At 40.9% G+C, this 14942-nt stretch overlaps 1 protein-coding gene across 9 annotated transcripts in view; it reads left to right on the forward strand.

Moving 5' to 3' along the window:
• ARID5B (AT-rich interaction domain 5B) overlaps positions 1-14942 on the forward strand; it is a 219077-nt gene that overhangs the window by 180924 nt on the left and 23211 nt on the right. Inside the window, exons 11-12 of one of the 9 annotated variants that reach the window (XR_006194838.1) lie at positions 6523-6818; positions 11998-14251. The exons of 7 other annotated variants lie outside the window; for them this stretch is intronic. Coding sequence is in view for 1 of the 2 variants with exons in the window: in XM_042909188.1 (XP_042765122.1) it covers positions 6523-6551 (29 nt within the window). In the remaining variant the exon portion in view is untranslated. Of the gene's footprint in view, positions 1-6522; positions 7945-11997; positions 14252-14942 lie in introns of those variants that run through there. One more of the 9 variants, XM_042909188.1, reaches the window with a different exon arrangement.

The raw sequence follows: 14942 nt of genomic DNA on the forward strand, positions 1-14942 counted from the left end.
AGGAGTATGGTAACAAAGTGATACATGAAGAGGAAGTGGTGATTCAACTGGCATGTGAAGAAGGAACATGAGTTGATCAGGTGAGAGGGAATTGGGAAAAGAGGAGTCCAAACATAGGGCACTGCATGTGCAAAGGCCCGGCAGCAGGGACAAATTTGGTTTATCATAGGTATAAAAAAAAAAAAAAAAGCCTGGGTGACAGAAGCATAATTGACAAGGTCCAGGGCATGAGGTTGAGGTTGAGGTGAGGTGAAAGAGTATAGCAGGGGCCAGTTAGGTAGAACATAACAGACCAGGCTGAGCATTTTGGTCTTTTTCCTAAGCAAGAAGAGGTTTAAGCAGGGAGGTAATGTGTTCAGATTTCTTTTGGTGTCGCTGGCTGCTGTGTGAAGGCAGACTGAGCAATCTAATACCAAGATGGCAGTCATTTCAGTTGGGGTGGTGGAATGGTGGCATGGGCACCATTCAGAGATGGTTAGAAAGAAGGGTGAAGAGACAGCAATGGATTAAATGGGACAATTGATGGATACTCAGGGAAGAGTGAAAAGCTAGGCAAACAGCGTATTCTGACTTATGCTGATGATGGACGATTTCTGATCTTTTGTCCCCTTAATCCTCTGCCTTCAGGCTTCCCCCTGGTTTTGCTCAGTTTATTAGTTGAAATGAGGCATTCACAAAGTACCCTATGCGCTCCCTTCTTAATGGAGATTAGGGCAGGGGAGAGGGTGGACAGTCTTTGGTGAGGGTCTTGCTTTACAATCCCCACCATCTGGTCAGGATGGACTTGGAATAGACAGGAGAGAGTAATCTGCTAGCAAGCATGTGGCCACAACTCTGAGGGGGATTAGGGGTGGGGAAACACATATATTTTTATAAAAGACACTAGAACCTTTTTCTTGCCATGGAAAGGACCCTGCTCACCCTCTCAGACCAGCAGGAATTACAGCAACATGTTCTGGGCTACTCCCTTTTCTTGCTATTATCCCTCTGTTAATCCAAACACTCCAAACACAGGACCCGTAGCCTCAGGGTCTCCTTGCCTTCACTCTGATTCATGTGCATTTCACCATATCATGTGAACTGCTATGAGTACATAAAAAAAAAATGTTCTTCCATCTATGACACATTCAGCATTTATAGATCTGATACTTGAATCATACACAACAGGAAACATCATGATAAGTTATCTATTTTTACCAGGCCTAGCTGGCAAATACTGTTGGGAAGGAGGGTGCTTTTGCTAAAGATGTCACTCATAGTGCAAAAGCAATGAAAATGCCCAATGATTTATTCTAGGAAAGTGGCCAAAGTTGACAAATGTTTGAGGGCTGATAGTGACCAGGAAATGGGTGATCATTTACAACAACAAGTATATAAGTGGCAGGAGGCAGGAGTGGGGTGAGGGGTGACCTCTGGCCAGGAATAATGTGAAAGAAAGCATAGTCTTCAAGCTTGGCCTAGGGAGTATAGTAAATCATGTTAATTTAGGCTTTGCCAATTCAGAATTCCTGGATTTTGGAATCTCCAGGCTAAGTCCTAGGATAAAAAACATTCCAAAGTATTTGTTTAACCTGCTTAAAAGAACAAACTATTTTTAATCATGCTAGCCATAACCCTAGGCATTCAGCCAACCGAGGAAGGACAAGGTGATCTGTTCCCTGAGGCATCCATACAAGAACTAGTACTATTTTAATTATTGTTGAAACTCTTTCTAGAACAGAACTGTCCAGTGGAACTTCCTGGGATGATGGAAATATTTTATAATTCAAAGCTTTCCAATACTGTAGCTACCCACCAGTGTGGCTACTGAGCCCTTGAAAGGTGCCTAGTGTGATGAAGGAACTGACTCTTTAATTGTATTTCATTTTTATTCATGTAAATTTAAATAGCCCCCTGTAGCTAGTGTTTCCTACGTTGAACAGCACAGCTCCAGAAGGTCTAATTGGTTAGTGTTCACATACAGATAGACTCTGTTACAGATAGGTCAATATCTGCATATAATCGTTAACATGAACACTAAAGCAGTCAACATTGAGTCTCTTCTTGGCAAAACTTCGTTAATCAGTTGGGGGTGGCTATAGATTTGACACTATTTTTCACTCAGGATTAACACATCACAGGCATTTAAATACTTAACTGAATGAACTAATAAATCATTGAGAGAGCATTAAGAAAGAAGTCTGCAATTACGGCATTTTGTAATCCAGTCCTGCTTTTTATGTTAAATCTGATTGTGTAAGGCTAGAGCACAACTTCCAGAAAGTCTCTGCAGTGTGTGGCCGTGTTCAAGCCATGCTGCTTCACCCCTTGGGAATTGGAAATTAACTCTGGACACCGGGAAAGTATTCAGCATGAGGGAGATTATCAAGAAGAGAGAGAGGGGCCCAGGGACCAAGTGTGGAGGAATCCATGACAAAATATTTTCAGTGTCCTGGTCTTTGTACCTCAGACCTGGGTATGTCCCTTTATTTCTCCTTTACACATAATGAAAACAACAAACACCCAATGGTGTACAGTGAGAACTCCATATGTTTTATGCTTTAAATGTTTTGTTTTGTTTGTTGGCTGGTTGGTTGCTTGGTATTCATTCATTCCATCTTCAAGGATCCCATGAGGTAGATACTGTATTTATTCCTATTCAGTTGAGGGAAATAAAGCCATCACTGAGCTTTTTCATAACCAATCAAAACGGGCAGGTTTTGGGGCACGTGGCTGGCTCAGTCTGTTAAGCATCCTTCAGCTCAGGTCATGATCTCACAGTTCGTGGGTTCGAGCCCCATGCCAAGCTCTGTGCTGACAGCTCAGAGCCTGGAGCCTGCTTCGGATTCTGTGTCTCCTTCTTTCTCACTCCCGCTCATGCTCTGTCTCTGTCTCTCTCTCTCAAAAATAAATAAAACATTAAGAAAAACAACAAAATGGCAGGTTTTTCTTACTGTGTGCAACTCTTCTCCTGTTTCCTGCCACCCTGACATAGAAATTCAAGCAATCAGCCAAAAATGTCACATAACACCCTAAAGTTGTCAATTAATGAGGCAAAAAAGAGAGAAGACATCAAGAAATAGTATTATGAAAGGGAAAAAAAAAGGACATTTTTTTTTAATTATTAGAGGACAGCATTAACTTTAAGCTTATACATTGGAAAAGTTAGATGAAAGGAGCCATTTTCTACAAAGCTAGAAATGAACAAAAATTTCCCAAGAAATATAAAACTCAAATAACAACTGAAGATTTGATCAGGTGTCGCATAGTTCTCCACAAAAAAGCACCAGGCCAAGATGGTTTTAAAAACTGCGTCAGAGAATTGAAAAAGAGGAAAACTACTCAGTTCTTTTTGTGGGTTTATTTTGACCTCATTAACTAAACTCAAGAAAGGGCGACAGTGAAAGAAAAAAAGAATACAGATCAATCTCACTTCTAAACCAGATGCAGCAATCCTAAGTAAAATATCAGAAAAATATAAAAATTTCTGTTTATAAATGTACATCCGTATTCACACACATAAATATGTCTTCTACACATATGTTCATGCACAATATACTAAAAGGATGTATGCATTTGAAATGTATTAAAAGCAGTATTCTACCGTGCCCAAGAAGGGTTCATCCTAGAGATATAAAGTTGGTGAAACATTAAAACTCCTATTACTACAATAACATATGAAAGCTATCTGGAAAATGATTAAGGTGGTGGAAACCTGGAACAGTACACAATACACAGATGAATTTCAAAGAAAATGTGAGAGAATTGTTCTATACTCCTGGAGTGGGGAAAGCCATTCTAACTATGATTCCAAATTCAGAAACTATAAAGGATGACTACCTATGTAAAAATTGAATTTCTATGTGCAAAATATAAGCAAATTCAAAATGCAAATTTTACATTGCCAATAAATACTGCAATTCACATCAAAAAGGGCTAATCTGTGTAACATATAAAGAGCTCCTAGAAATCAGGAAGGAAATGGGCAAATGGCAGTAAAATTTACAAATCTTAAGGGTACAGTTCAATGAACTTTGACGCATGTGCACAGCCATATGAACATGACCCAGAACAAAATATAGTATACCTTTATTTTGGCAGAATGTTTTCTCATGACACTTTCCAGTCAACTGACCTACTCTGACCCAAGAGGTAATCACTGTCCTAATTTCTATCATCAAATTTGTTTTACTTGCTTTTCACCCTCTTAAAAATTCAGAACACAAAGACATTTACCATCACGTCATTGCTTTTATTTAACATAGCACTCTAGGTCCTATGCACTGTGGTATGACAGGGAAAGGCAATAAAAAAGCGTAAAGTTTAGAGAGAAAGAAATAAAATTGAAAATTTTCATAACAATATGATTATTTATCCAGAAAAATCCAAGAGAATTTACAGATAAATTTTTATAAAGAATGAGAGAGCTCAGTACATTTGCTGGATGTAAGATGAAAATACCCCAGTCCATAACATTTTTATCTACTAGCAACAATGGAAATGATACTCAAAAAAAAATTCCTTTCAGAGTAGCAATAAAACCAAAAGTTACCTAACGGTAAATTTAACAAAATGACTTGGAAAGCAATTTGGCAGAATCTAGTAAAGGTGTAGATGTGCTTACTACAAACTCAGCAAGAACACTTCTAGATGTATGCAGAGAACCTTCACAACTTGTATTAAAAGGGGCGTGTTGCAACGTTGATTTCCCTCACACACAGAGGGACACAGAGACACAAAACAGAATAAAATTCCATTAATGAAGAAAGGGTAAATAAGTATATGGAATAATACACGGTAGTTACAATTAATTTTTTTTAACTTTTTAAATGTTTATTTTTGAGAGAGAGAGAGAGAGCGCGCATGCACGCACACAAGTGGGGGGAAGGGGCAGAGAGAGAGGGAGACAGGCTCGAGGCTCTGAGATGTCAGTGCAGAGCCCAACATGGGGCTTGACCTCACAAGCCATGAGATCATAACCTGAGCTGAAGTCGGAGGCCTAACCAGGCACCCCTACGATGAATATTTTAACTGTCTATGCATCAATGTAAAGAATTGATGAAAAACTTAATGTTGAGTGAAAAAAAATTACAAAAAAGTTCTCATAGTATAAGAATTAAAAACATAAGTAGGGTAATACTGTAATGAATATATTTAATGAATGTATAAAGACATAAACAGCAGCACATCAACATCAGATTATTTACAGGAGGAGAATCTGATGGGGGAGGAGGAGGCCTTTTACTGCCTGTGAAATTTAGTTCTTTTGACATCTGGGGCAAGATGGCAAAAAGTTAACATTCACTGAATTTAAGTGGAAACAAAGTAGGGATGTACTATGACACATTTTGTGTATTTGAAATGACTCCTACTTTATAAAATAATTGACACATAACACTGCACGTGGAGTAAAGACATGTGGGTTTGCAGCCTCCAAGCCTCAGTTAACTCATCTGTAAACTGGGGATGAATAAGTCCAGCCTGGTCTCCCATCAGTGTTGTCGCTATATGAAAACACTTCACAAGCAGGGAAGCTCCGTGCCGCTAACATCACTACTGATGCTGACGGGTGGGATCGCTGTGCATCCGACTCCAAGGTCCATTCTCACAGGATGTATCAAGTCTCTTCTATATGGGTTCCACACGTCAGCCCCTCACCCAGAGCCTCAAATGCTTTTAGCCCACATACCCCCATAACACCCTGGAGAGACAGACACAGGCATACAAAGGCTAAGTGCGTGACCCAAGGCTCCTGGGGAAGTGAGTAGTCGACACAAGGTTTGAACCAGGCCCAGCTCATTCCAGCACCTGAGCTCTCCATCACTGGGTGGCTCCTTCCCAGCTCAGGCTTGTCGCTGTTCAGTATTCGCACAGATACCTCCTGACACTCGCTTGTGTTGTTAACACTCTTTCTTCCTCTCTTCCTACCCACCCCATCTACCTTCAGGGCAAGGTGGGATTTTTTTACTGGTTGCCTAATACAGGAAGGATGAGGGTCTGGAATCTCCTTAGTAGAGCTCAGATCTTCCATAGAGCACATATTTCTGTCCCTAAGCCCTTCCCTTCCTTTCTCCTCCTCTTGGGGTCCCTACAGCCAGCCCTCCACCTCAGACCCAGGTGGGGCCAGCAAGCACTTATTACAGTGGTGCCTGCGGGTTGAATGAGAGCACCAAATTTGTTGCAGATTTCAAGAACATGTTGGGACTGATTTCCAACTTTGGCTTCTGATCTGTGTGCGGGTGGGACACTGCTCTGTGTGGAACAGCAAACAGGCCTGCCCAGAGCAAGAGGGTCAGGATCCCATGGGTGGGGGTGTTCACACTTTGTCCTGGGAAACTGAGGCTGCAAAGTAATGGGACTAGTTTCCATGAGCCAGGAGGATTCATTTACAATTCCTCCTCCCCCTCTCCTCCTCCATGTATGTGAGTGTGTGTGTGTGTGTGTGTGTGTGTGTTTGTATAACCCAGGTACTGTGCTAAGTGCTCCCACATACATAATCTTCTCATAACAACCCTCTGGGGTTATGTTATTTCTTCTTTACAGATGTGGAAACTAAAGCTGAGAGAAGTTAAACAACTTGCCTAAGTTCATCTAGAGCATTTATGGCAAGGCTGCAATTCAAGCCCAGATCTTCTGGCTTCTAAGAGCATGTCTTAGTCCATCATCCCTTCTATTTCATAGAGGCCCGAATGGGAAGATGTTTCACTGTATAGTAGGAAAACATCCTACTGACTTCTTTAATCCTTGAGGTCCCGACCATGCTCCCTCACTTTTGACATGTCTGATTCCTGAAAGATGGCCACTCCATCCGTGTGTTTAAGCCAAGTCATATCCAGGAAGTAAGTCAAGCTTCCATTAATTTGGGGAATATAAGGGAACCAAGGAGCAATGGTCTTCACCAGGTTTAGCACCTTCTTAAGTAAGCAGCTTAGATCTGGGGATGTCAATGTTGGTGAATGAAAAATGGACTGTTTGCATGCTCTGAGTTAGTGACCTTGTGAGAGTAATGTCTGTTGATCCTTTGTTGCAATGCAAACAAGCCACTGAGTTCTTCATACACCTTGTTTCATTTTTCCATTAAAACTCCTTGTAGATGAGGAAACTGGAGCTCAGAAAGGGTAAGTAATTTGCCCATAGTCATCCACCTACAGCGAGCACTGTGACTATGAACACGACGAATGGCTGTCGTGTCTGAGCGCCCAGCCTCTGCCCTGAACTGACCCAGTAGGAACTCACCTCAGGATTTCCACTTTCGCTGCCAGGCTCTTGATGGGAGTAAATGTGAGGCCTGCGTCCGGGCACCTTGGGCTCTCTCCGTATGGTCTCTTGGAGACTGCTCTTTCCCAACTTCTTTAGATCTATCACCCAAACTTTGGGAAGCACATGTTTGGGAAATTCATTTATTGATTGATTATATATCCAGGGCCTGTGGTCACACACACAGTCGGCAGCATGTTTGTACTGGGCCATTTCCTCTGCTGGCCTGTAGTCCACCGACACGTCAGTAACCTTTCATCAGAAACTGGTCTTCTGTGTCCTGCCTCTTGTGGGTTACATAGAGGAACCCACAGAAAGGTGTAACGGATAGGGTTCCTCCACCCATCTCAAACTGAGATATGCTGATCCCCACAGAAAATATTTTGGGAGAAAAAATGTTCATCCATAAAATAACATCATTGGGAAGCTAAATCATTATTAATCTTTTAAGTTAAAGATGGAGAGTTTAAATCTCTTGCAGTTCACAAAGGCATGGAAAGATTATGGCCTTCTCTTATTGTCCTAATTTACTCCATCATTAAAAAGCAACATTATTTTCATGCTGAAAATCACATAGATATATTATGTAATCAAAGGTAGAATTCTTCTGAGTGCTAAGATGAAAACCAAAGACATCAAAAATACCAAATTTGGTGGCACCTGGGTGGCTCAGTTGGTTAAGCTTCCAACTTCAGTTCAGATCATGATCTCACAGTCTGTGAGTTCGAGCCTCGCATCGGGCTCTGTGCTGACAGCTCAGAGCCTGGAGCCTGCTTCAGATTCTGTCTCCCCCTCTCTCTGCCCCTCCCCTGCCCACTCTCTCTCTCTCTCTCAAAAATAAATAAACATTTAAAAAAAAAAAAACAAAATACCAAATTTGCAGCAGGCTGCTTTCAGCTGCAATCCAACAAATACTCACTACATGGCCCCCATGTGTCAGGCATAGTGAAGAACTCCCAGTTAGAGCACTGCCTAAGGCAGCCCTTCTCTGTTTCTTCTGGAGCTTGAAATTTAGCAAGGAAAACAGAGGTGAAAGCAGTATTTCTAAGTGTGCTGAGTATTACAAGAGACAACAAAGAGCTGTGAGAGCATAGGCTAAGGGGAATGGTAATTTCAATTAGGATTAAGGGAAGGTTTCTTGGAGGAAGTGACTTTTAAGCAGAGATCTGGGAAGAGATGAATAGGGAAATAAGACAAATGAAATTTCACAAACAAGACAGCATGGAATGTTCTAGGAACTGAGAAAGAGCAGAACGGTCTGTGGTTGGGGTGAGGAAGCAAGACTTTTGAGGTCCCTGCTTGAATAAGGAGGTATAAAAAGTACTGACTCAGTGTGCAGCAACTATAGCACAACCTCTCATATGATAGAACATCAGGTATTAGTCAAACAAATGACAATATCCCCTTCGGGGATAATTTACATTCTAAAAGACAATGCCAGGCCCAGAAAACCTGAGAAAACCACTGGAAAACAACACGAAACAGTAGGAGAATTCAGATATGAGTTGCAAAGTAGATACATAAAACCAATAGCATTTCTTAAACCATACTTGTTAGAAATTGCGGTAAAAGAAAAGATCTCATGTAAAATAGCAGCCATAAAGAATCTTAGACATGAATGTAACATGTAATTTTCAAAGGTTTTATTTAAAAACACTTTAATAATCTATTGACAGACCGGAAGATGGCTTAAGACATTGAAAGACAAACTATTGTCTTTGATGGGAAGATACCAATTCTTCCTAAATTAATTCATAAATTGAATGGAATTCCAATTTAAATGGCATTTATTTTTTTAGAGAGAGAGTGTGCACAAGTGGGGGAGGGGCAGAAGGAGAGGGAGAGAGAGAGAGAATCTTAAGCAGGCTCCAGGCCCAGCACAAAGCCCAAAGCGGGGCTTCATCTCACAACCGTGAGATCATGACCTGAGCCGAAACCAAGAGTTGGATGCTTCACCAACTCAGCCACCCAGGTGCCCCAGAAAATATCAATTTTTAAGTTAACAAAATGATATTAAATTTTTTGTGTGTGAAACAAATGTTCAATCAGAAAACTTCTCAAAAATCAGACAAAAACTGCCTCTGTCTGATGCCAAAATTATTTTAAAGCTACAATAGGTAGCTTTAAGTTATTAGGTAAAAATAGATCAATGAATAAGAATGAAGGGTCCACAAATGAAACCAAATTCATATGGAATCTTGATGTATGAAATGGTAACATTTCAAAATATTAAGAAGAAGGTGATTAGTCTGTAAATGGTGTTGGAGAAATGGGCTGATTGGAAAGAAAAATAAAGCTATATCTCTTCCTCATTTATAACACTAATATCAATTCCAGATAGATCAAAGATTCAAATGTAAAATGGATTTTTTTGGAGTAAAAGTATACCATAAACTGAGAGAAAAGAAAAATGACAAGTTGGGAAAATATTTAGCTCATGTGATAGGAAAAGGGCTAATTTCTTTCATTTTTAGAAAGCTCATGAAAATAAAATAGAGAAATGACAAGCAGTACCCATCAGCAGTCAACTACCAAAAAGTGAAATAAAATGTAGACAGTAAATATGAAAATATGCTCAACATTACTCATAAGGAAAGACATGCAAATTAAACAGCCACAAGAGATTTTCTTAAACTCAAGATTGTGAGAAGCTAAAGTGAGGAGACACCATTATTATTTTTTTTAATGTTTATTTATTGTTTAAGAGAGAGAGACAGAGAGAGACAGAGCATGGGCAGGGGAGGGGCAGAGAGAGAGGGAGACACAGAATCTGAGGCAAGTTCCAGGCTCTGAGCTGTCAGCACAGAGCCTGACATGACGGCTCGAACTCATGAATCCCAAGATCATGACCTGAGCTGAAGTTGGACACTTAACCAACTGAGCCACCTAGGTGCCCTGAGGAGACCCTTTTCTGAGAAGGCTATGGAGAGTTGAGAACTGGCAGACATTGAACTGCAGCAAGGGGTGGTGCACTGGTACATTTCTGGAAGGAAACTTGACAAAATCAATCTGATTTTAAATGGGCACATGGGTGGCTCTGTTGGTTAAGTGTCCAACTCTTGATTTTGGCTCAAGATCTCATCATTCATGGGTTCGAGCCCCACATCCAGCTCTGTGCTGACAGTGCTTGGGACTCTCTTTCTGTGCCCTTTCCCTGATGTTATGCATGCACACACACGGGCACACACACACACTCTCCCTCTCATGAATAAATAAACGTTAAAAAAAAAAAGGTACTACTATAGACTGAATGTTTGTGTCCTCCTCACATTCACATGTTCAGTCTTAATCCCTAATGTGATGGTACTTGGAAGCAGGGTGATTTGGGGATGATTAGGTAATGAGGGTGGAGTGCTCATGAATGAGATTAGTGCCCCTATAGAAGAGACCCCAGAGAGTTCCCTCACCCCTCCCACCATGTGAGGACACAGTGAAATGCCAGCTCTCTAGGAGCCTGGAAGGGGTTCTCATCAAGACGCTGAATCTGTTGGCACCTTAACTTTGGACTTCTCAGCTTCCAGAATTGTAAGAAATAAATTTCTGTTATTTATAAGCACCCCAATCTATGGCATTGTGTGATAATAGCCTGAATGGACTAAAACATATATGTATCATTTAACTAAGCAACTACTCTGCTAGGAATTTACCTGTAGAAATATACCTACAGATGTTGGTCAAGAGCTATGTGTAAGAAATATGTTCCTTTTTTAAAAGTTTATTTATTTTGAGAGAGAGACAGAGAGAGAGAGAGAGAGCAAGCAGGGGAAAGGCAGAGAGAGAGAGAGAGAGAGAGAGAATCCCAAGCAAGCTCTGTGCTGTCAGCACAGAGCCTGACATGAGGCTTGAACTCACAAATGGTGAGATCATGACCTGAGTGGAGATCAAAAGCCAGACACTTAACCAACTGAGCCACCCAAGTACCCAAGAAATATATTCCTAGTTATTTAAACACCTCTTGCAGGGAGAAGGAATCACTGAATGGTTATGGACTCCCTTGTTTTGGATTCTTATGCAGCTGTGGAAAAGAATGAACTAGTTCTGTGTGCACAGAGACAGGGAAAAAACCCGTTATAGGACCATGTGTCCAGAAGCATCCTTTTGTGACATGGGAAGAGGTATATACAAATAGATAATGATAGGTAGATAGATATGCATGCACACTGGTATGGGCATAAACAAATTTTCTGAAAGCAATCAGAAATAATTTATCCTTGGCTATCTTTGGACAGAGACACAGGCTTGAGGGATCAGGCTTTTACCGTTTGATTTCTACTTTGCTCTACTATTGAAAGTTTTCAAATATATAGACTAATTACTTTCATTTATTAAAATATGAACATGGATTACCTGGATAGTGTGATAAGGGACTTTTTTTCTTCTTTGAATGTCCATGGTCTTAAAACAAAGTTTGAGTGGTGGGAGGCAGCACTAAAGAAAATGATACTAGGTGAAGTCTTGACCCAAAAGAATGAACCTCAAATGGTGGTCTGTGCAGCTGCTAGAGCTGCAGAAGAGGTATTTTCAGAGGAGGGGAATTTCTAACAGCTCGCAGACTTCCCCACTCGCCTCAAAGAATGATGGCCCCCTCATATATAACCTTCAGGGAACTTGGCTTTGGCATTAACAGAGTTAAAAGGAAATCAGGCTTATAAAGAATGTCGTTACTATTTGTGCAAGCATTTCCTCTCTATAGATAAAAATGAGCTAGATGACAAAAACAGATACAGGTTCAACTCAAGCCTTCTCTTTTCCTCCACTTAGCTGCGCAGACTACGATGGCTCACACCCACTCTACCTTCTTCTGGGCCCTGCATGCTTCCATGACCCAAACATGCAGCAAGCTTCAGCTGGATTCCAGGACCCCAGGAATGTGTCCTGTGACCTTCGCTGTGTCTTCTCTACATCACCTGTTTCTGAGGCTCTTCTTCTCCCACATCCTTCCAATCAATCTGTACTGAGATCAGTTCTGTGTGCAGCACCATGCAGGGTGCAAGAGATGGTAAAACAAGGCCTATACACTCAAAAAACCGCTGGATGTTTCTGAGGAACCTCAGAAATCAATTAGGCAGCCATGTGAAAGGAGGTATCTAAAGACAGAATTTCAGTCAGGAGTTTGAGTTGGAGATGTGTTGGTTGACCCAACCTCCAGCTGATCTTCTCTTCATACAGCAAAAGTCAGCCCTGTGACACCTTTCAGGCAAAGAGATATAAACAAAAATCTTTGGAGTGAAAAAAGAAAAAATTTGTAAAAATGACAAATCCAGGCAACATTATTCTTTTGGCCTTTTGTCCCTTACCCCTTTTTCTTTAATTGGGGATGTGCCCATGAGGCTGTAGGTGAAGTAATGATCTTACAACCAAGGGCAACCTGCTTGAAGGTGAAGCCAACATGTTAAGGAGAGCAGGATGTAACAAAAAAAGAACTGAGTCTCCACTGGCATCATTGGACCACTGCACCAGCCCTGATTCCTGGCCTCCTGATTTTCTGTTCTCTGGGAAAAAAAAGCTTCCCATTTGTTTAAGCTGCTACTAATTGGATATTCTGTTATTTTCAGTTAAGTCCAATATTAACTGAAATACCTGGTAGTAAGAGGAAATAACTCCGATTTAGTGGAATGTGCCTTGGAATTGAAGAATTTGGCTTCAAACCCCAGTATTGTGGTTTACTGGGATAAATTAATCCTTAATTTTTCTGGGTCTCTGTCTCCATAAGTATTACATACGGCTAATACAGCTATTCAGAAATTTGAGGACTTCACAGAAAGAGGGGGCAAAAATCACTGCATGTAATAGGTCCCAGCTCAATAAATAGCTGAGACCTTTTTTGTTGGGAATGTGGAAGGACATGTAGAAGATGAGGTTTACCTAGAACACAAGTAGAGCAAGATGAGGTGGAATGTAATCCAGAAGGAGATAAGGGAAAACCTCAAGAAATGTGAACAGAATGGTGCAGTGGGCAAATCATCTTGCCCCTTGAAATGGACCTGGAATCTAGTCTCCCTTCGAAATCTTAGGGCAAATGGAATTGATGTGGCTGAGGAGAATGCTTCCTTCCTTCCTTCTTCTCTCTGCTTCAGGGTTAAAACTATTTCAAAACCATGTAGAACAGACATGATTTGTTCTGATGCACAGTGGGAAGATGATGGAGCTGGTTTTTCAACCTTCTAATCTATTGAACCACAAAGAAGATTTCTGCTTTCCTCCATTTCCTCCCAATGGAGCAAAGCACCATGATGTGGTCACTGTGTGTCAAATAGTCTTCTGTCTGGCTCTGCATGAGTTCTTGGACCTCCTCCTAACCTCTCTGAGCTTCAACTGGGACAAGAGAAAGAAGACAGGAGAGGAGTTGCTTAGAGAAGATCTCAGGTTCATTTTCCTATTTATGGTTTTGTATGGTCCCTGGAGCATCAGAGGGTTCATTCCATCACTCATTTATTCCATAAATATCTTTTGAGCACCTACCCTGTACCAGGCATGGGTTAACCACTGGAAATATGGTGAATGAAATAGACAACATTCTATATCCTAATGAAGGGGGTAGACAATAAAGGAGCAGACAAATGAAGAAATTAGATAACTTCAGAAAGGAATAGGAGCTGTGGACAAAATATCACAGTGAGGGGGCTACTTGAAGAGGTGGGCTCAGGAAGGCCCCTCTGAGATATGAGCTTGTGTTTAGCCAAAGTGAGGAGTCAGGCACACCCTGGCTCTGTGACTGGGGATGCACATTTGCCTTCACTGAGAGCATGTTTCCAAGATGGCATGCCTTAAGTGTATCATGGCATCCTAACGGGCCCAGACTGTGAGTCTTCATGGCCCATAGTGACCATCAAGGTGAGTGAGGCAAACCTAGTGATATCTGAAGGAGAGGATAAGAAGGCCAATGGCTGTGCAAACCAATTCAGGAAGGCAGACAGAAAATACTGCACTTCTATATTATCTATTTTTTATCTCATCTTTTTCAGTTTTTCTGGGGAGATACTCTTCATAATGAATATGATATATTATTGTGATGGGGTGCCTGAGTGACTCAGTTGGTTGAGAGTCTGACTCATGATCTCAGCTTAGGTCTCGATCTCAGAGTCGTGAGTTCAAGCCCTACATTGGGCTCCATGTTGGGTGTGAAGCTTAGGAAAGAAAGAAAGAAAGAAAGAAAGAAAGAAAGAAAGAAAGAAAGAAAGAAAGAAGAGAGAGAGAGAAAGAAAGAAAGAAAGAAGAAAAGAAAAGAAAAAGGAAGGAAGGAAGGAAGGAAGGAAGGAAGGAAGGAAGGAGGGAGGGAGGGAGAAGAGGGAGGGAGGAAGAAAAAAAGAAAGATATATTATCGTGATTATAATGGCAAACATTTGACAGTGCTTTCTATGTATTTAGACATTGTTCAAGGTGCTTATGTATATATATTAATTCACTGAATCTTCATAACAACTCCATAAGGTACGTATTGATATTCTTTCCATTTTATAGATGAAGAAGCAAAGGCACAGTGAGTTAAGTGACTTTCCCAGCTCATGAGGGGCAGAGCAGGACTTGGAGCCAAGCAGGCTAATCCCACAGTCAGTTTTCTTAACAAATGCATAAAAAATGTATAAAATTTGTGTATTCGTTTCTAAGCATATTTATATATAGTTTTACTGGAAGTTCAAGTTTGAATTTTTTACAAATCTTCTGTCAAAAGGTTAGAGACCATAACACTGGCTATGAAGTCAAGG

The sequence above is a fragment of the Panthera leo genome, chromosome D2 (genome assembly GCF_018350215.1).
Source record: "Panthera leo isolate Ple1 chromosome D2, P.leo_Ple1_pat1.1, whole genome shotgun sequence".
Taxonomy (NCBI): domain Eukaryota; kingdom Metazoa; phylum Chordata; class Mammalia; order Carnivora; family Felidae; genus Panthera; species Panthera leo.